The sequence below is a fragment of the Theropithecus gelada genome, chromosome 9 (genome assembly GCF_003255815.1).
Source record: "Theropithecus gelada isolate Dixy chromosome 9, Tgel_1.0, whole genome shotgun sequence".
Taxonomy (NCBI): domain Eukaryota; kingdom Metazoa; phylum Chordata; class Mammalia; order Primates; family Cercopithecidae; genus Theropithecus; species Theropithecus gelada.
The window spans coordinates 60,182,844-60,203,996 of record NC_037677.1 but is presented as its reverse complement, the minus strand read 5'-3'; the positions used below and the strand labels follow the sequence as shown (position 1 = coordinate 60,203,996).

The 21,153-nt window shown below is 52.9% G+C and overlaps 1 protein-coding gene across 10 annotated transcripts in view; it reads right to left on the bottom strand.

Annotated features, from left to right (window-relative positions):
• Nucleotides 1–3,193: 3,193 nt before the first annotated feature.
• Nucleotides 3,194–21,153, bottom strand: part of CAMK2G (calcium/calmodulin dependent protein kinase II gamma) — a 63,042-nt gene continuing 45,082 nt past the window's right edge. For 2 of the 10 annotated variants that reach the window (XM_025395876.1, XM_025395879.1), the window contains 7 exons: nucleotides 16,226–16,294; nucleotides 14,996–15,040; nucleotides 12,662–12,710; nucleotides 8,172–8,247; nucleotides 7,712–7,806; nucleotides 5,702–5,946; nucleotides 3,194–5,206 (listed from right to left, as the gene is read on the bottom strand). In XM_025395876.1, the coding sequence (XP_025251661.1) occupies nucleotides 5,714–5,946; nucleotides 7,712–7,806; nucleotides 8,172–8,247; nucleotides 12,662–12,710; nucleotides 14,996–15,040; nucleotides 16,226–16,294 (567 nt within the window). In that variant the 3' untranslated portion in view covers nucleotides 3,194–5,206; nucleotides 5,702–5,713. Of the gene's footprint in view, nucleotides 5,207–5,701; nucleotides 5,947–6,551; nucleotides 7,807–8,171; nucleotides 8,248–10,216; nucleotides 10,331–12,661; nucleotides 12,711–14,995; nucleotides 15,041–15,499; nucleotides 16,295–19,025; nucleotides 19,059–21,153 lie in introns of those variants that run through there. The other 8 variants (XM_025395872.1, XM_025395873.1, XM_025395878.1 and 5 more) reach the window with 8 other exon arrangements.

The window sequence follows — 21,153 nt, the reverse complement described above, 5'->3', positions numbered from 1 at the left end:
CTATGGTGGGGGAGTTCAAAAGGAAAGAGCAATCCTCATGATAGGTAATCATTCTACCAGTTTCCAAACCCAGAACTTAGGGACTCCCTTACCCGTTGCTTGTGAAACATTACCCGCCCCTGACCTTCACCTCAACTTTGCCAGTCAGGAGATAAAAATGTAACTCCTGAGCAGGCCACACACTGGGTGCTGAGAAAAGCCAGACAACTGAGTCCACTCTAGTTCTCCTTCCTAACTTAGCCTAAGTGGTTCTCCAACCCTATTCCTAAACAGTTCAGAAGAGTCCCTGAGCTAGCCTGGAGAGACATGAGGTATTGAGTTCAGTTACACAAACAGAACAACTTGAGTAAGGACTGGATGACAGAGAGTAACAGGAGCTTAAATCACATCCAACCAATGACAGAAGGAAAGAGGACAGTGTGATCAGAAAAACACAGTTTTAAGGAGGTCTAATTTTGGGGATCTCTTTTATTATTTTTAGATGGAGTCTTGTTCTGTCACCCAGGATACAGTGTGCTGGTGTGATCATAGCCTACTGCAGCTTCAAACTCCTGGGCTCAAGTGACCCTCCCACCTCAGCCTCCCATGTAGCTGGGACTACAGCTGTGCACCACCACGCCCTACTAATTTTTAATTTTTTTTAGAGATGGGGGTCTTGTTATGTTGCCCAGGCTGGTGTTCAACTTCTGGGGTCATACAATCCTCCCGCCTCAGCCTCCTGAGTCTGTTCTTTTTCTTAAATCAACTGCTTCTTTAAGTTTTATTGTCACTATCCCCACCTCAGCCTCCTTGTAAGGCTGGCAATCCCTCTCTACCACCTACCCCCAAACACACACATCTCAGGGGTGATAAGGCAGAGCCGAGGTCCTTCAGAATTGACAGAGATGATTTAAAAACAGTTCAGGCCAGGCGTGGTGCCTCACACCTGTAATCCCAGCACTGTGAAAGGCCAAGGCGGATGGATCGCCTGAGGTCAGGAGTTCAAGACCAGCCTGGCCAACATGGTGAAACCCTGTCTCTACTAAAAATACAAAAATTAGCTGGGCGTGGTGGTGGGCGCCTGTAGTCCCAGCTACTCAGAAGGCTGAGGCAGGAAAATCACTTGAACCCGGGAGGTGGAGATTGCAGTGAGGTGAGATCGAGCCACTGCACTCCAGCCTGGGTGACAGAGCGAGACTCCGGCTCAGAAAAATAAAAAATAAAAAAAACAAAAACAGTCCAGCTTTGGCCTAGGTAAAACGACATGAGAAGAGAGCTGGGGAAGAGGATCAAAATGGTGACGAGAAGGGGTGAATGCTAAGAATTTGATGCAACTTTAGAGAAAACATCGTAGTGAGGAGGTCACTGACAGGAAGTTGATACTCAGGGTGTATCATCCCGTATTTGAGAACTTACAACTTGCCAGCCATTCTTCTAAGAGCTTTACATATATTTAATCTTCATACCAGCCCTAAGAAGTAGGGAAAACGTACGTGCTCCATTATCCCCATTTCACATATGAGTAACTCAGAGAAGCTTAGAAACTTGCCCAGGATCACACAGCTCAGTTGATGGGAGGGCTGGGATTCGACGTCAGGCCTGTCAAGCTCCAGAGCCGCGTTCTTAGCCGCTGCATTTTAGCTTCATACCTGGAAGAAGCAGCAAGCTTTAGGGAAGGGGCGCCGCAGGCCGGGCCAGTGAACGCTGAGGGCCAGCAGGGCTGGGCGGGGTGGGTGTGTGCGGGAGGTCTCTGAGAACGGCGAAGCCAGACGGGAGCCGGGCCTGGGCTAGGGGAGACCGGGACGGCCGGAGCAGCGGCGCGGAGGCTGCGGGCGCCGAAGGGGCCCGAGGCTGGCGGGTGGAGGGGCCCCGCCGAGAGGAGACGGGGGTACAGGTGGATGCGAAGAGCGCACCGGATGTGGGACACCAAAGGGGAAGGGGCCACGGGCGCGCGGCGGCAACTCCGGGGTGACATCGAAAACAGCCTCTGGGCTGGGAGAGCCTTGCGGGAAGAAGGGAGCCCGCCCGGTCCGGACGGGAGCGAGGCGGTTCTGAGGGAGGCCGGCGGAAAGGATCGGGGTGGGGGGCGCACGCTGGGCCGCCCCGGGACGACCCTGAGGATGGCGATGGTGGCAACATCGAGGAGAGTCTGTTGCGGGGCCTGAGCGCGACCGTGGGCGGGGGGTCTCTTCAGGGGCGGCTCACCCGGAGGACTGGGCGGCGTCCCCGCTGTCCCCGGGCTCCGCCGCGTCCCGGGGCTGCCCGGCTTCCCTGCTCTCGGGGCCACGGGCCGCGTCGCGGCTGCTCCGCCATCTCCGAGCGAACGCTCTGCCGCAGCCTGGCCCAACCACCGCTCCCACCGGGGGAGGCGGCGCGCCGCCGCTGGTGGCACCCGCTCGGGTCCACCGACTCCGGCCCTAGCAGCCGCGCGACCTGGGTGCCGGGAAACCAAGCGGCCCTCCGCAGTGCCGGGCCGAGCCGCGGCCTCCGAGACGGCGGGTGGACGCCCCGCCCGCGGAAGCGCACCCCCTCCTGCTCGCGCGATGGCACCGCCGGCCGGGCGTCGGGGACCGCGACTCGGTAGCAGGGGCGGGCTCAGGCCTGGGCTCATCCACTCAGCCCCTCGGAGGGGGAGCCGGGCCGGCCCACTCGGAGGGGACGAGGCGGAGCGGTCTAGCCGGAGGCGGGACCAGGGGCGGGGCGAGGCCCTCAACCGGCTCCCAGGGCACTCACCCTCCCTCCCCTCCCCGCCCCGCCTCGCCTCCGCAGCACCGAGCGCTGGTTGGAGGTTATGAGGAAGTTTTTTTTTTTTTTTTTTTTTTTTCTGTTACGGAATCTCACTCTGTCCCCTGGGCTGGAGTGCAGTGGCGCGACCTCGGCTCACTGCAACCTCCCCCTCCCGGGTTCAAGCGATTCTTCTGCCTCAGCCTTCCGAGTAGCTGGGATTACAGGCACCCGCCACTACGCCCAGATAAATTTTTTTTGTTTTTTAGTGGAGAAGGGGTTTCACCATGTTGGCCAGGCTGGTCTCGAACTTCTGACCTCGTGATTCGCCCGCCTCGACCTCCTAATGCCTGGGATTACAGGCATGAGGAAGTTTTATTCTCAAAAGGCCCCAATGGGAGTAGGAGGAGGTACCTCTCTCCAACCTGGTAACCCAGGCTGCTAAAATCTATGCCTCTGGCCGTAAACCTCCAACAGCAGTAACACAATGGACTGTTTAAAGGTTATTTTATTAAATATCTTCAGTTCAAGGTTTCATTGTAACAAAGCTATGAAGGGTCTACCAACATTCAGAACAAACACTATTTTTAAATTATTTCTATGTTGTCATGCAAAAATTCTGCATCAAATGCCTTCCATTTCTTGTTTAAAAGGTGATTTTTTAATAGTCTATTGTCTATAGATGCTGACATTAGCCCCAGAAGAGGAGTAAGAATGCTAAGAAGTGGGGCTGGAGCAGCCATATGAAGCTATGGGTCTCAATGAATTCTAAGACCATTTGTCTTCAAGCCAGCAAAACGAAACCCTGTGGTGAAGGGATCTGCGTGCTGGCACTGCAGACTGCAGGGCAGGAAAGGGCTAGGGCCCAGGGGCTGGGACATGCATGAGCTGCTCGGAGGAGCCTGGCTAAATCCAAGCACCAGCACCTTTGAGTCTGCTCTCTTTTCAGCTGGCTCCCAAGTAAACCTGTAGCTTTGCCTCTTCTCCTAGCTCTCGTGCCTCCTGAAGGTAGTCCAGGGAACTGGAATCTACCCACCTTTCCCCCCAAAGTGGAGATGTTTGTGCAGATAAATCTGCAGCGTTGTTTTGAGGGAAACCAAGGCCATCACCAATCGCTCCTCCATTATCTTCTTTGCTATCTGCTTAGGGTATAGACCTCTTCCTCCTGGAATGGAACTCCTTGAGCACAGAGAGGGACAATGAAGGTAGAAGCCTTGGCTCTGGACACCTCTTTCGGGTTACATGCGGGGAGGGGTGATGCCCATGCAGATTGTCCAGCAGTAAGTCTATACTTCAGTTGGTCAGTAAAGAGGCCTCTGTAAGGACACCTCTTCTTCTTGCCAGAGCAGTCAGGTCAATCTCAAAGACAGGAAAAGAGATGGACGTGCAGCAAGGAAGAATAAAAAGGGAGGCAGCCTCGAAGAGAGCCTCAATGCATAGAAATGACCACCACCTCTTCTCCCACTGCCTCACTCCTCCCATCCCACAGGGGCACTTGGCAGAGGGCCCAGGCCCAGATGAGGGTCAGCATGGGGACCATTACTGTGAAAAGGCAAGAAGACAAAGATGGTCCAGATTAGCACAGAAACAAAACAGCCAAAGGCGGCACGGGAGCCCTGACCAGGGCCCGGCTCTCTCCTTGCTGAGTTAGAAGAAAACATGAAGCAAAGCAGCAACAACCCCTCCCCCTCCTAGCTGCAGGGATAAGGCCTCAATATCAGGGCCCACATGCATTGTGCATCCTATAGAAATGGATGAGTGAGTGCATGTCAGATTAACACGAGGTTTCTCATCAGCTTCATGGCGGGCACACTTCTGCAGCACCAATTCTCTTCCCTTCTACACTAAATGAGACAGTACACATCAACGTCCGGGCCCTTAGTCCTGAGGCCACCACTTCTCAGCTGCCTCCACAGCAGGCTGGGAGCTCTGTGTTCTCTCCCAAGTAGGTCTGATGGTCACGATGTTCTCATCAGCCCCATTCTAGGCGCCTATGCAAGTTCCAAAGAAGTCCGTTCCTAGACCTGGGGTAAGCAGGCCACCTCAGGAGCTCCAATCACATCATGGCCCCCAAAGCTCTGTCAGAGTTCTTGCCTGGTCCCCCTGAGTCCATGGGGACCAGAGAGGCCAAGCTCACCTCTTCAAGGCCAGTGGGTCAGCCCGCTGCTCATGCCAGGATAGACCTCATACACACTCCTGCCTTCTTGCCAACCCAAGGGCTGTCGGTGGTTTTAAAACGCATCATGGTACGGATTCCTCTTTTTTTTTTTAAACAATCTTTTTTTCTTTTTTTTTTTCTTAAATGTAAAAAACACCTCGGTACAGCAGAGACAGACACGAAGGGCGGGCGGGAGGGCTGCATGCAGGGGCGTGCATTGGCTGCTGCCGCTTTTGTAATTGAATTGTTTTAAACCTCAAACAAACAGGACTGCCGCTGTCACTCAGGCCCTCCAGAGCCACTGGCTGCGAAGGTTCGACCTCTGGCTGGAATCTCCTAATGCCCCTGTCAAACAGGACAGAATGTGGTAACAGAACAGAGGACAATGAGCACACAGATGAGTTCCAGCGACTTTAGCACGCTAAACACGTGGCCAAGTAGGCCTGAGAAGGTGGGGAAAGTGGGTGAAGCTAATGCTTAAATACAAAACTGCCTCCCATTTGCTGAGCACTTACTAAGTGCTTTACTTATAGTATCTTACTTAATCCTCACAATGATTAAATGAGGTAGGTACCACTCTCTGCCTCTCTTTGACAGCTAAGGAGACTGAGTTTAGGGAGGGGAAGTAACCTGAGGTCACCCAATTTGGAGTCATGGAGCCAGACCCCAGTCTGTCTGATTTCCGAGCACAACTTATTACAAGCATTCTACCAGCCTTTGCCAATCCTCTGGGATGGCCCACACCTCCTCTCCCAGGGCCACCTCCCAGCCTTCTCTTCTTCCTCTGACCCCACCTGTCCCAGGCCCTCCCAGCCCCTCTCCCCCCTCAACCAGGTGCACCTGTGGCTGAGCTCACTGCAGCGGTGCGGCAGGGGCCCCTGAGCAGTGATAGTGGACATTGAGCCACTTGCCATCCCGACGGTGCCAGACCCGGGTCTCTTCTGACTGGCTGGTGCGAGGCCGACCCTGCCCGTCGATGTACTGGGTGAGGCGGATGTAGGCGATGCACGCTGCGTCCTCCCCAATCACGTGGACGTGTGGGTTTAGGATGGTGGTATGGATAGGCTTGCTGTTCTTGGACAGGACTACAGGGCAGGGTGGGGTAGGTAAGAGGACATCAGGCCTCGGCACCTGCATTTTCCTCCCAGCCTGCACTTCCAAGTCTTACCAACTCCCGAGCAACCATTCCCAGAATCTCCAAGTCCCCCCGCCCAAACGCCCTCCAAGAGGCCAGGATACCACATTACATTAGTCTTCTTTATCCAAAAGGAACAGAAAGATGGGCAACAATGATAGTAGCTGCTGCTCTTTTAATCAGGCATTGTGCTGGGGTTTTACATGCCTGAGCTGTATTTCTTGCTGGATAATATTTTCTTCATTATAAGATGAGGAAATAGGTTCAAGGAATAATTTGCTCAAATCACACACCTGAACTCAGGACCATGTGACTCTAACTGAAGCCTACAGATTTTCTGTTTTGTTAGGCTGAGTTTAGATTTCAAAAGGCTTGGCTCGCCCCTAGCTAGGGCTGCAGAACAAAATCATGAACTTAAACCATTCAAAATTGATTTGTAATTTTTTTTTTTAAGGCACCAAAGCTGAAAGAGAATCACCAAAGCACCAAGCTCAGGATATTCCCAGGATTCCCTGGGGAAAAGGCAAAAGAAGTTGGATTGCCATTATCAGCATATGCTGTGAAAACTGTGTTGCTTTTATTGAGATTCACATTTTAGTTCAATTCAAATGTTAGACAGGGGCTACATGTCACCTTCCTAGAATTAATATAAACTCTGGAATTGCTTCTGGCTAATAGAATTACTTAGATAACTGAGAGTTTATATATGCAGCTGAGATGTGATAAGGGTGGGAGTCAGCAGAGAAGTTAGTGACTAACTATAACTCAGGGCAGGATAGGGAAGGCCCAGCATAAAGTGGGAAGAGATAAAAATAAGGAAGGGGAGGGTCTCATAGAGTAGACAGAAAGATGGGAGGGGGTGATGATTCAGCTTCTTATCCCCTTATCTTCCACGAACTGGCCAGAATGTACACCCCACCCCCCATACAGGACGCCTGCCTTCCTCCATAGTCAGGAAGATTCTAGCCACAACTTCCGATCTCACAAATCACCAAGAGTACCCTGGTTTGCACATTCTTATCCTGGTTTTAATTTCCTCTATTTTGAAACCTGCAGACACAGAGCTTAGTTCTTACGTGCTGAGATCATCTCAACCTAATCTCAAAGGGTTTCCTTCCAATCCATCTTGGAAAGAGGTGAGGCTTAAAGCAATGAGTGAACTTTTTTTTTGAGATGGAGTCTCGCTGTGTTGCCCAGGCTGGAGTGCAGTGGCGCAATCTTGGCTCACTACAAGCTCCGCCTCCCAGGTTCACACCATTCTCCTGCCTCAGCCTCCCAAGTAGCTGGAACTATAGGCGCCACCACCACGCCTGGCTAATTTTTTGTATTTTTAGTAGAGATGGGGTTTCACCGTGTTAGCCAGGATGGTCTCGATTTCCTGACCTCGTGATCCACCAGCCTCAGCCTCCCAAAAGTGCTTTGATTAAAGGCGTGAGCCACCGTGCTCGGCAAGAAATAAGTGAACTTGATTGTGGTGACTGGGACTGCCACAAGGCAGTTGTGGAATGAATGGGCACTTGGGGCTCAGAGCAGGGCCTTCAAAGGTGCCTGTTTACAACCATCGGGGCACAAAGGGGCAAGCATACAGAGTAGGAGTGCAGCATGAAGGTCAAATAAGGGAAAAGTGGGCAACTGGGATGAGGAGGTGAGCAGGAGACAGAGGCAAAGGGGTGAAGGGGCAGGCAGGAGTATATCAGCAGCACGAACCCACTCACGATTCTCAAAGTAAAACTTATGGAAATCCATCCCCTCCACGAGGTTACCAAGGGCCTCAGGCTCAAAGGAAGTGAGGCCTGGATCACAAATCTTCCTGCAGGGAGAAAAAACAAAAAAGCAGCCTATCAGGCTTCTGTGGAGCGATTTGTCTTCCTTCCTTATCAGCAGTGTCTACCCAGTAGCAGCAGGCTAGCTGTGGCCATCCCAGACAAGACAGCGAAGATCTTCCAGGCCTGCCTGCTGAGCCACTCAGCCCTGTGCTTTCGGCCCACCACCAGGACACCGTGGGTGAGCTCAGGGAATCTACCTGAAAGGGCTCCCAGCTTAGGAGAAGGCTTAACTCAGATACTTTGCCCAAGGTCCAAATTCCCTTTCCCCAGGGTCCTAATTGTTGTCTGGAAGCAGGGAAGGCCTTGGGAGATGACTTAGGTCACAAAAAAAAAATGGGTCTCTACTTACGTGTAGGCCTCAAAGTCCCCATTGTTGATGGCTTCAATCAGCTGTTCTGTAATCTTAATGATCTCCTGTTTTCTCACTGTGGAGGAGAAAAATCCATCAATTTACCTACTGGGGTACCTCCTAAGTGACAGAGAGCCTTCCCCAGTCCTCAGGAGTCCCCTGTGATCACTTATGACAAAGACATCCCTCTTCTCTGTCTCTAGGGCCGTTGGCAGAGGAGCGAACCCACCTTCCCTTCCATCTCCCTCTCTGCAGTCTGCAGACACAATGACCACTTCCTCCTGAAGCCCAGCCATTAGTTATGGTTCTTTGGCCTTGGCCTCCCGCTCTATCAACAACCAGGTTGCAGAAAACACACTTGCCTTTAACAGGTGAGGAGCCTGGTACATCGTGAATGCTGTGAGCCCCTCCCATGTATGAGCAGCCTCTCTCACAAGCATCTCTCGATAAGGCTGCTTCCACCCCCAATTTACTTCTCTCACCTGAAGGGGCTCAGTCAGGTCTCAATCACCACCCCCACTCTTAGCCCTCATTCAGTGGCCAGGATCCAGCCCTGGGCGACAGGCAGCCTGACAGCAGAATGCAGCTAGGGCTGGGGTGCCAAAAGACCATCAGAGCCCTAGGATGGATGCTTTCCACTGCTCATCAACTCCACAGGGCTTTTCTGGGAGAAATGATCCCGGAATTGTAAAAACCTGTGACAGCCTGTACCAGAGAGGCTGCTCCATTTACCTCTCAAGGCTTGGGAAAGCTGTACATTTCACACCAGCTCTCATGCCAGGAGGTGTTCCTCAGGAAAACCAGACAGGGCTCAGACTGACAGGCAGGCAGAGGTGGTGCCCTCCAGAGCCTTCCTCCCCAACCCATCCCAAGCCAAGGGACAGCTGGTGATGTCCTGCTGCCCTGGGCTTCTCTTATAGGGAATGCCACTATCAGCAGGGGCTGCCGCCAGGGTAAGGGAGAGCGTGGGTTGAGCTTGGGCTCATCTTAACCCGAGCCCTGGGTTGGCCCAGGCCACAACCCTTTCCTCACAGGAGCGAAAGGCTGCAAGACAACTGCAAGCATTAGAACAGCACCACCATGGCCTGGCCAGCACAGCCAAGCAGCACAGCTGGGACAGGGCAGCGCGGCCAAAGGCACATCCAGGAGGCAGCCCCACAGTCATCAGCCCTGCTAGGCTGCAGCTCCAGGTAAGCAAGCAGCAGGTTAAGGGAAGCAAGGAGTTAGATGGGCTTCCTAAAGCAGCAGGCAGGTGTGCACCCACAACACACACACCCTCTCCAACCCACCAGACCCATCTGGATGACCTGACTGGGGCCCCACGAGTGAAGAGGGTTGTGCTTAGAAACTGCAAGGATAGATGGTGGGAGGAAAGGCAGCAGACACAGGCATCCTCCAGCACAGATGTAACTAGAAATATGAGGATGAGCCCCTGATAACCCAGTGAGGCACTGTATCAAGACTTCCTACTGCCTCGTCTTTTTTCCAATAAGGCTCTGAGGTGCAGGCCGTTTTATTTCCAAGTTACAGATAAGGAACCTGCAGCTCTGAGAGGTTAAACTTCACACTCTTGAAGGCAGTGTATCTGGGATTTAAACTCAGATCTGTCTTGCCTCTGACCCCATGCTCTTAATATGTTATGCTGAGACTCAGGAAGCACTACATCCCCAACACAGTTCCTTGCTGTCACGATTTCCCCATCACCCCACTCCCACCCTCACAGACCTGACTTCCGACTCTGCCCTTCTTCCTGGCTCGGCGCTGAGGCAAGGCCCACTGCACATCTTGGGGACTTTCTACTCCCCCCACCCCAGGCCATGTTCTTCCACCCACTCTTCTCATATTTCTCTGGGCCCCAGACTCAGGGGCCCCTGCCTGGTCTCAACAGCACCTCCAATTGACCCCCCACCCCTAGCAGAGGCCATGCTCCCGGAGCTTACTACCATGGGCAGCTGGGCCAGGCTGACAGCTGTGGTGGGGGTCCCTGAGGGGCTTCAGGACGAGCCAGGGAGACGGAAGCCAGAATGTGCCTCCCTCACACTTACTGGCTGAGGAGCAGAGAGAAGGCTGGGGCTGCATGCCTGCAGAGGGGGCTGTTCTGTCCCGGGAGCTCCGTCCTTCAGGCACCGAGCTGCCATTCCCAGTGCGGAGCGGGGCAGCTAACCAGCCAGGGCAGGGCAGGGCAGGGCAAGGCAGAGCAGCCAAAACAAACAGAACAAGGCAGGTGAGCGAGCAAGCCGGACAGGACCCGAGCCCATGGCGCTGCAGAGCCGGGGCAAGGGGACGCCTCGCCTCGGGCTGCTGTGGACACTGGACCACATCCCACGCCGCCGCCTCTGCAAGAGAGGCCTCCCAGCTGAGGGCACCAGGCAGGTGCCCAGACCTGGGCCGTGGCTTCCAGACGAGCCTTACAACAGCCTGTCCAAGGACCCCTGCTCCCGGGGAAGATGTTCCAAGGGGCCAGGCCACAGGGTCCAGAGCCCAGCAGTGATGGCGCCTCCTATGTTGCCAGCAGTGCTGGAATCGAACTGATCTGACCTCACTGACAGGGGCCTGGAGCTACTATGATTCACTTCCTCGTAGCTTTCTGCTATTTTTTTGGTTCCAAAACGTTTGATGCCCCCTTGCCGCCCAGGGCATGCTCTCCCAGCTCTGTCCTACAGTGTTCCTCTGTCTTTTCTGATGGCCTGGCCCAAAGCCACTTATGGAATTCAGGCAAAGGGAGCAATTCCAGGAGGCCCAACTAAAGAGCAGGACAGAGATTCCCAGGGGTCCGGCCTGCCATGCCCTCCCACCCCCCTGGCACTCTAGCCAGGCCCAAGCTTAGGCTAGTGGTCCTTACAGGCCCACCAGGACACGACCAAATGTGGCCTCACAGTTGTCAGATTGGTTCCAACTCCATCATTCAGGCCAAGATCTTAGGACTAGAGTGACCAACTCATCCCAGTGTTCCCAGGACTATCTGGGTTTTATATTTATTTATATATGTTTTTTTTTTTTTTTTTTGAGACGGAGTCTTGCTCAGTCCCCCAGGCTGGAGTGCAGTGGCGTGATCTCAGCTCACGGCAAGCTCCGCCTCCCGGGTTCATGCCATTCTCCTGCCTCAGCCTCCCAAGCAGCTGGGACTACAGGCACCTGCCGCCACACCCGGCTAATTTTTTGCATTTTTAGTAGAGACGGAGTTTCACCGTGTTAGCCAGGATGGTCTCGATCTCCTGACCTCATGATCCGCCTGCCTTGGCTTCCCAAAGTGCTGGGATTACAGGCGTGAGCCACCGCGCCCGGCCTTTTTTTTTTTTTTTTTTTCTTTTTGAGACAGAGTCTCATTCTGTCACCCAGACTGGAGTTCAGTGGTGCGATCTTGGCTCACTGCAACCTCCACCTCCCGGGTTCAAGCATTTTCACGGCTCAGCCTCCCGAGTAGCTGGGATTATAAGACCCTGCCACCATGACCGGCCTTTTTTTTTTTTTTTTTTTGAGAGGTTTTGCTCTTGTTGCCTAGGCTGGAATGCAATGGGGCGATCTTAGCTCATTGCACCCTCCACCTCCCAGGTTCAAGCGAATTCTCCCACCTCAGCCTCCCAAGTACCCAGGATTACAGGTATCTGCCACCACACCTGGCTAATTTTTTATATTTTTAGTAGAGATGGGGTTTCACCATGTTGGCCAGGCTGGTCTTGAACTCCTGACCTTCAGGTGATCCACCCATCTTGGTCTCCCAAAGTGTTGGGATTACAGGCGGGAGCCACTAGGCCCGGCCTTTTTTTGTAGTTTTAGTAGAGATGGGGTTTCAACATGTTGGCCAGGCTGGTTTCGAACTCCTGACCTCAAGTGATCTGCTTGCCTCGGCCTCCCAAAGTGCTGGGATTACAGGTATCAGTCACCTTGCCTGGCCTATTTATTTGTTCCTAAAATTTTTTTTTTCTTTTCTTTTCTTTTTTTTTCTTTTAATAGAGACAAAGTCTTGCTATGTTGCCCAGGCTGGCCTCAAACTCCTGGCCTCAAGCAATCCTCCTGCCCTGGCCCTCCGAAAGTTCTGGGATTACAGGTGTGAGCCAGCACTCCTGGCCCATCACAGTCTTAAAACCAAAAGTTCTGTGTCCGGGGAAAACCAGGATGATTGGTCACTCTATTTATGACTCATGACACTTGTGGGCTACTTTGGCAGGGACTTAGTGTACCCCTGTTCTGGGATGGCACATCATTATCAGCGACAGGAACAGTTCTCTGAGCCCTGGCCCCTGGAGAATCTCTAGCTTAGCTATTTTAGACTTGGGGTCAAAGAAGAGAAGCCTCTTGCCCAGCTCAGCAACACCACACAGGGGCCTCATATCTTGGCTTGTGGAAAGTAGCTTTTATACCAAGCCCTCTCCTAGGGGCATAGGAGCCAGCATTCCCAGTTCTGGGAGCAGAAAAGGCGGGTGCCCCATTGGAGCCCAGGTACCTGGGTCACTGCTGGAGTCCTTCCCCCTCCAAGGGCCAGCACCTACCTTTGAGGTCCTCATCTTCTGTGGTGGTGTTGCAGCTCTCTGTGGAGCCCTGTAGGCCAAAAAGAATATGTTTCTATATGCTCCATCCCTTGGAAGCCAGAGGAGCAAAGCAGAACGAAAGCAGAGTTTGTGCTCCTACAAGAGGTGCAAGGCCGTGGAAGGCTCTGCTTCCACCCTGGCTGTCTGACTCTTCCCAAATCTCCTCCCTAGTCTTCCCCCACTTGGTAAATGCCCCTAATTAGACCAGTTATTCAGGCTAAAACCTGGTGTCATCCTCAATCCTTCTCTTTTTCCCTTATATTCGGATTGCCCAATCTAAAAATAAAATCTTTTGGTTCTGCCTCCAAAGTAAATCCCATGTCTTACCTCTTCACTTCCAATACACAGCTACAACCTGACTCCAGGCCACCAGCATCTCACACCTGAACCGCGATAACAGCTTCATGGTCTCCTTAACTTCCCCTAGAGTTGTTTTTTTTTTTTTTTTTGGAAACAGAGTTTTGCTCTTGTTGCCCAGGCCGGAGTGCAGTGGCATGATCTTGGCTCACTGCAACCTCCACCTCCTGGGTTCAAGTGATTCTCCTGTCTCAGCCTCCCGAGTAGCTGGGATTACAGGCGCCTGCCACCACGCCTGGCTAATTTTTGTATTTTTATTAGAGACAGAGTTTCTTCATATTGGCCAGGCTGGTCTCGAGCTCCTGACCTCCGCTGATCCACCTGCCTCGGCCTTCCAAAGTGTAGGGATTACAGGCGTGAGCCACCGTGCCTGGCCCTCCCTAGAGTTCTTGATCATGATGTGGCCAGAGTGATGTGTTAAAGTGTCAGATAGATTCTATTACTCCCAACAGCTTCTCCTTGCTGCTGGAAGAAAATGCAAACTCCTACAAGGGCCTCTGTAGCAGGCCCTGCTGCTTCACCAACCTCATCACTCTCCTAGGTTCTCCCCGTGTCACTTCCCTCTTCCCTCTGCTTGATTACACATGCCACACCTGAGCTTCAGTTCCTTCTGCCTAGGGCACTCAGCCTCAGAGTTGGCCTGGTTGCCTCCTTCCCACCCACCGTTCAGTTTTTCGCTCAGATATCACCTCCTGAAAGAGGCCTCCTCCTGACTACTTAATTCAAGGCCCTGTTCTCTCTCTCTCTCTACTTTGGTGGGGTTTTTCTGTTTTCATTTTTTAGATGGAGTCTTGCTCTGTTGCCCAGGCTGAAGTGCAGTGGCACGATTTCAGCTCACTGCAACCTCCGCCTCCGAGGTTCAAGCGATTCTCCTGCCTCAGCCTCCCAGGCAGCTGGGATTACAGGGATGTACCACCATCCCCAACTAATTTTTGTATCTTTAGTAGAGATGGGGTTTTCCCATGTTGGCCAGGCTGGTTTTGAACTCCTGACCTCAAGTGATCTGCCCGCCTTGGCCTCTCAAAGTGCTAGGATTACAGGTGTGAGCCACTGCACCTGGCCTTCTCTCTACTTTGTGCCATTTTCTTCAGACTACCTATTGACATTAGATTTTATCTTATTTATTTCTTTGAGACTAAGTCTCACTCCGTAGCCCAGGCTGGAGTGCAGTGGCATGATCTCAGCTCACTGCAACCTCTGCCTCCCAGGCTCAAGCGATTATCGTGCCTCAGCCTCCCAAGTAGCTGGGACTACAGGCACGCACCACCACACGGCTACTTTTTTGTATTTTAGTAGAGACGGGGTTTCACCATGTTGCCCAGGGTGGTCTCAAACTCCTGAGCTCAGGCGATCTGCCCACACCTTGGCCTCCCAAAGTGTGAGAATTACAGGTGTGAGCCACAGTGCCCGGCCTATTTTATCTGTTTGCTTATTGGTTTTTTATCTGCCTCCCATCCCACCCACCGTTTGAACAGGTAATTTGTCTTGTCACCTCTCTAAACCAGAGCCATGGATGGTATCCAGGCTTAACAGATTGGTTCAGGAATGCTGGTGAAAACACCAAGGGCACAAAGGGGCCAGGCCACGGAGAATGCTCCAGGGTCCAGAGATGCTCTTGCCTGTTTTTCAGTGAACGTTTACTCTCATTTAAACTTCCAACATATGGAGGAAGATTCTATTATTATCATCCCCAATTTGCAGATAAAGGATACTAAGGTGCAGGGCCAGGATTCAGACCAGGTCTGTCTGACTGCAAAGCCTGGGCTCCGTAAGGTAGAAAGCCCTTCCTCAGAATGGAGCAACTATGAGCACAGGCTACCTTCAGCTGAGCCTCTGCAAACGCCTTGGCTTCAGGGTGCAGCCTGTAGACCCCTGGGACCCAGCCCACCTGTCTCCTGCTGACCTGGAAAGCAGGAGACAGGCTCAGGAGCCACTCACCTTGATCCCATCTGTAGCGTTGTGTACCACAGTGGTTTGTGGCTCCTGTGAGAGAAGATGAAAATTACCCTTCCAACTTGGGAACAGACTATGGCTCTTCCCTGAGGAGCCCCACCTGCACCCCAGGACTCCCACAGACCCTGTGATGACCACTGAGGCCTGCCCACCAGCCATCTCCAGAAGACAAAATGTCCGGCTCAACTGGGGTCCCAGGCAGCTGGGATAGCCCTGGATTTTGGCAGTAGCACTGGCTGGTAAGAAAGAGAGGCCTGGCAGGTGCAGGTGCCCAGGAGGCTGAGACAGCAAGGGCCTCTGTCCCTGATTCCTGTCAGTTCTGAGGGCTTTTTCCACATGGGGTTCCCACAGGGCAGGTACACTGGAGGAGCTGTGGGACTGAGGGCACAGGCCGGGCCCTGCCACAGTGTTCATCACAGGGTGTACACTGGGGAGAAGAATGAGGTCTCCCAGAAAGAGCCAGGACAGGAATCCCCCTCGGCAAGCTGAGCCCAGAGAGCCACCCGCTGCGCCCGCCTTCTGCCTTCCCTAGTTCCTGGCCCCACACCCGCCACGTCAGGTGGCACGAGGGTCCGCAGGAAGGAGGGGAGTAGCAGGCACCATCACTCCTCCCTCTTTCCCAGTCACCCCCTGCTGACTCTCTATTTAGCCACCACTAGCAGAGGGAGCTCCAAGAGCACACAGAACCCCTGGAGGAGCCCAGAGAGAACTCAGCTAGCACGAGGCACTCCAGGAGCCTGGAGACCTCAGCACCATCCAGAGGTGGGGACCCCAGCCCTCGTTCCTGTTTCTGGCTTTGCAAAAGAGAGACTGAGGCAGGTTTTACAAGGAGGCCTCCAAGAACTGATGTTCAGGTCCCAAGAAAGCTCCTACCCTCTCCTTTCCTAAGCAACTCACCTTCCCAGCCCCCACAGCAGACCCACTGGGGGTCCTGGGCTGGGCCTGGGAGGTTCAGCTGAGAGCCCTGATCACTCTTCCCCCCACCAGCGAAAGGAGCAGGAGCAGGAGCAGCAGTTCTGCCATGCGGGACGGAGTGCGGCCAGGCGGGACAATGAAGGGGAAGGGGCATACAGGGCGGCACACAAAGCAGTCTGCTCTATGGGGACCAAGAAAGGAACAGGCCCAGGAGGTCAGGGAGGGGGCACAAGAGGAGGAAGAGGGAAGGGGCAGGAGGCAGCCAGGGGCAGAGGCAGAGAAGCTGTAGTCAGGAGGTACCATGGCCGTCTGCAAGGGCGCGGGCTCTTGGGCTGGGCTTACGAGACTGTTTTTGTTGTTGCTCTGTGGCTGAGACAAGAAAACAGATGGTTTAGTTCCTCCAGAGTCCCCAAGGCCACTCAGGTTCAACTCCCAGACCTCCCTTGCCCCCTGGCCTGGCCTGGAGGAGGTAGGCCTGAGGTGGCCTCCATACGCTGTGCAGATGGAAGCGATGGCTGGAGAGATGATCGGAGGAAGTATTTGTGGGACCCAGAGACCTAGCTCTTGGGGCACCCTTAAGGCGGGACAAGCCCAAAGCCTTGTTTTAAAGTATCTCTCCAGAAATCTCTGCTTATGCCAGGTGCCATGTCATTGCACAATCCACACCTGACCCAAAGAAGTTCAAGATCTTCTTCCCACCATACAGGGAAAGGGGGGGTAATTTACAAGAAAGCAGAACAAAATTCAGAAACTCTGGTCCCCTATCTGTGGGCAGTCTCCTGCTGCCCTTTCAACCCAGCACCTTTATTTCCTTCTTACAACACCAGCTCGAAGCCTGAAACAAAGAGAAAGGAGAAAAGAAAGTATGCCTGGCCTAAGAGATGGTGTCCAGAGGATGGGGGTGGAAGTCCATTTCAGACCAAAATGCATTCACTGACCTCAGGGAGCAGAGTCAGGGCTGTGCTGTTCACCTTTTTGCCTGACAAATCTTAGGCCTGATCGGCTAGAAGTAAGGGCAGTATTCCGGGGAGGGGCAGGTGAAACCCAGAGGGGCTGTGGCTGTAGTCCCAGAATCTGGCCTCCAGGACAGAGTAGGCCACACACAGGCCAACATTCCCAACAGCACCATGACCACCAGGGATACTCCTTGCCTTTCAAAACTACATGGTGGTGGCCGGGCGCGCTGGCTTACACCTGTAATCCCAGCACTTTGGGAGGCCAAGGCGGATGGATCACCTGAGGTCAGGAGTTCAAGACCAGCCTGGCCAACATGATGAAACCCCATCTCTACTAAAAATACAAAAATTAGCCAGGCGTGGTGGTGCATGCCTGTAATCCCAGCTACTCGGGAGGCTGAGGCAGGAGAATTGCTTGAACCCAGGAGGTGGAGGCTGCAGTGCGCCAAATTGCACCACTGCACTCCAGCCTGGGCGACAGAGCAAGACTCCATCTTAAAAAAACAAAAACAAACAAACAAAAACATTACACAGAGCGGTACAACAAGGGAGGGGCAAGGGGAAGATGGAAGGAAGGAAGGAGGCTGATCTCCAGGGCAGGGAGCCATATCCATGTGATATTCTCTGCCTCTGATAAGTTCCCTAACCAGCATACTCAATCTCACTGAGTTCCAGTGGGGTTGGGGGCCACTGAGAAGCAGCCTGATGCCTGCAAATTCTTCAATAGGAGGTGGGACAAATGTGTGGCTACCATCCCTGCACAGGGCACAGATGATACACTGACAGCTAGAATGTGTGTCTTCTCTTCTAGGACATACACAGAAAGCATCCTACTTCTTGCCTGGAGGCCTCTTGGACCAGACCTGAAGCCGTCCACTGCCAGCTTGCTATCAATGGCTCAGACATCCCCAAACCCAGGGCTAGGCATGGAACCTCAAGCCAGGCACCAAGTGACTCCCTGAACAAGACTCCACAGACTGCGGCAGGCTAGAGAAGAGGGGTCCCAGGAGTCGTGAGACGGTGCTCTAAACTCATAGGAGCTCTGCTGTCTCCATTCCCACCAAGAAGAAGCAAAGCCCACCTAGCTCAGTGAATGATGCTGACCTGTTTGGGGTTGGTTAGAGAGGGCTGCCCTACCTGTAAATCCCAGCTGAGGCCAAGACCCTCACAGGGGGCAAAGACTCCAGAGTGCCCATAAAACCTGCAGAGGGCTGAGATGTCACCCAAGTGGCCCCACCTCTGGTCTTTTTTTTTTTTGAGACGGGGTCTTGCTGTCGCCCAGGCTGGAGTGCAGTGACACAATCTCGGCTCACTGGAAGCTCTGCCTCCTGGGTTCACACCATTCTCCTGCCTCAGCCTCCCAAGTAGCTGGGACTACAGGCGCCTGCCACCATGCCCAGCTAATTTTTTGTACTTTTAGTAGAGACGAGGTTTCACCATGTTAGCCAGGATGGTCTCGATCTCCTGACCTCGTGATCCGCCTGCCTCGGCCTCCCAAAGTGCTGGGATTACAGGCGTGAGCCACCACGCCCGGCCCCCACCTCTGGTTTTAATGGATGGTTTCATAATGACTCAGGCTGCTGTGTTGCCCTTGGTGCCCAGTGTACTGTGAGAAAGATGAGTTAGCTGTTCCCCTGAGGGCTGGGTGGGCAGGATGAACCACTGGGCACAGCTGGAGAATGGGATTTGCATGGGGGCAGAGCCAGGAGAGCGAGACTCACAAGTGGGAGCCTGCAACCAGCTCCTCTGCCCACCACACAGTTGCCCTCCAGCTGCCAGTCTGTAGGAAGCAGCTGCTCATGCCTGGGAAGCAGGGCCTCTCCTTCTGGGTGACAGCGAGTGAGGGTCTCTCCCTTGCTTGCCCCAGGTCCCTACCAGCTTCACATCCTACCCTGGGCTGCTGGGGGCTGTCCAAACTCCACAGCAGGGGGTGCCATACCACCCCTTCCAATGCCCACTTTTTAGGCCACTGGGTGACCTTGGGCAATGGCCCCCGCCTGGCAGGACAGGCCACACCTGCCCACACAGCACAGACATGCAGTGAGGATGAGTGAGGCACACGCACGTGGCAGAACGGGTTTGCGTGGCTGGCAGGCGGGCACAGGCAGCATGGAGTGGGCGATGGGTGGGCAGGCAAGGCTCACCATTAGGTGCACGCTGGAACTCGACTTCCTTTTCTGGACACACCACAGCAAGAGGGAAAGAGAAGGGGAAAGAGGAGGTAAGAAGAGAAGCACAGAGACACTGCAGGTTAGCGCACCAGCATGGGCTCTGCATCGGGGAGAAAAGAGCGGAGGGAGACCCGGAGTCCAGCACCAGAGGGTTAAACAGCACATGGACTGACAGGCACTCATACCCTCCAGACCCTGGGAGGGAAGAACTCTTTTGCAGTCAGGTTCATAGACACAGATTTAGTCTTCTGAGATGTCTCAGCCTTGCTCAGAAAAAGCCTCTTAAGGAGATTAAGTCACAAGTCTGTGAGAGGAAGTATTTCGCTACAAATTTACAGGTCTGGGTTCATAGGGTTAGCTCACCCTGTAATGTTATTTATTTTCTCTCATTACTAGAACTGTCTGAAATTCAAGTGAGCAGCCACCAGGGAAAAAGCAAAAGCTACTATAGGCTGTCCTCAGCTTTAATAAAATTTGACTTCTGACTTCGCTGCACCCCTACTATGCTTTTTAGATAAAGATGCTGAGCTTTGAAAATCACCTAGCAGTTAAATGTTGGCCTTCCTTTGTCGGTATAGCCACGCTTGTTTACAGTATTTGAATTTTTTATAGCATTTTGCAATTCGTGGGAAATGGAAACGAAGGAGTGCCAGTGATTAAAACTACAGTGATCATAAAAATGCAGGGATGTAAGCCACAAGGAATGTTGAAAGCAGTGATTCCTCAGCCTCAACTAAATGCTCACGAACTTTACGTTCACATGTGAAACAGACGCATCAAGATGAAGACCACGCGGAACGCTAAAAATATATCCCAGAAGACTGCATCTAAAAGGTGAAGGGTCATTATGAATGTCGTCATTAGCTCACTGGGGGTAAGGTCCCCCCAGAATATGTCCGTCTGTCATTCAACTTTTGCACATACATTTAACAATGTCCAGCAAACACTGAGGGCTGTTTCAGGTACAGTAAACACAGCTGATAAACTGCTCCTGCTCTCAAGGGGCCAGCATTCTTTAGAAGGCATTTTCAAGGATTATTATTATAATCAATGAAAGAGGCTACAAATATTGACAATGGTCCATAATTTAGAATTAGATCTAAAGGAAAAGAAAAACCTAAATATAGTTAAGCCTCTTTTACATTGGCCTTTTATTTATTTATTTATTTATTTATTTATTTATTTATTTTTTAATGGAGTCTCGCTCTGTTGCCTAGGCTGGAGTACGGTGGCGTGATCTCGGCTCACTGCAACCTCCGCCTCCTGGGTTCAAGCAATTCTCCTGCCTTAGCCTCCTGAGTAGCTGGGATTACAGGTGCCCACCACCACGCCCCGCTAATTTTTTGTATTTTTAGTAGAGACCGGGTTTTGCCATGCTGGCCAGGCTGGTCTCAAACTCCTGACCTCAGGTGATCCACCCGTCTCGGCCTCCCAACGTGCTGGGATTACAGGCGTGAGCTACGGCGCCCGGCCTTACAGTGGCCTTTTAAATATGCTCAAATATGAGATTTTACTTCTAAGATTATCCCTCAAAAAGAGAGAGTTCCCTTATATTCATATATATAACATAGGTAGCTGTGTGTGTGTGTGTGTGTGTGTGTGTGTGTATCTCCTTATCCCTTTACCCAACTAAAGTGTTACTGCTTTCAGGAAGGTTCTTATCTTATGTCTCTTTAGAATTTCCACGGTACCTAGCAACATGCCTTATAGTTAGCATACAGGCCACGATCGATCGTTTGCTGAGTAAGCTGGGTTTGCGGACGTTGGTTTTCCCCAGGCTAAAGAAGAGCATAGGGGCCGGGCGCGGTGGCTCAAGCCTGTAATCCCAGCACTTTGGGAGGCCGAGGCGGGTGGATCACAAGGTCAGGAGATCGAGACCATCCTGGCGAACACGGTGAAACCCCGTCTCTACTAAAAATACAAAAACCTAGCCGGGCGCAGTAGCGGACGCCTGTAGTCCCAGCTACTCGGGAGGCTGAGGCGGGAGAATGGCGTGAACCCGGGGGGCGGAGCTTGCAGTGAGCCGAGATTGCGCCACTGCACTCCAGCCTGGGAGACACAGTGAGACTCCGTCTCAAAAAAAAAAAAAAAAAAAAAAAAA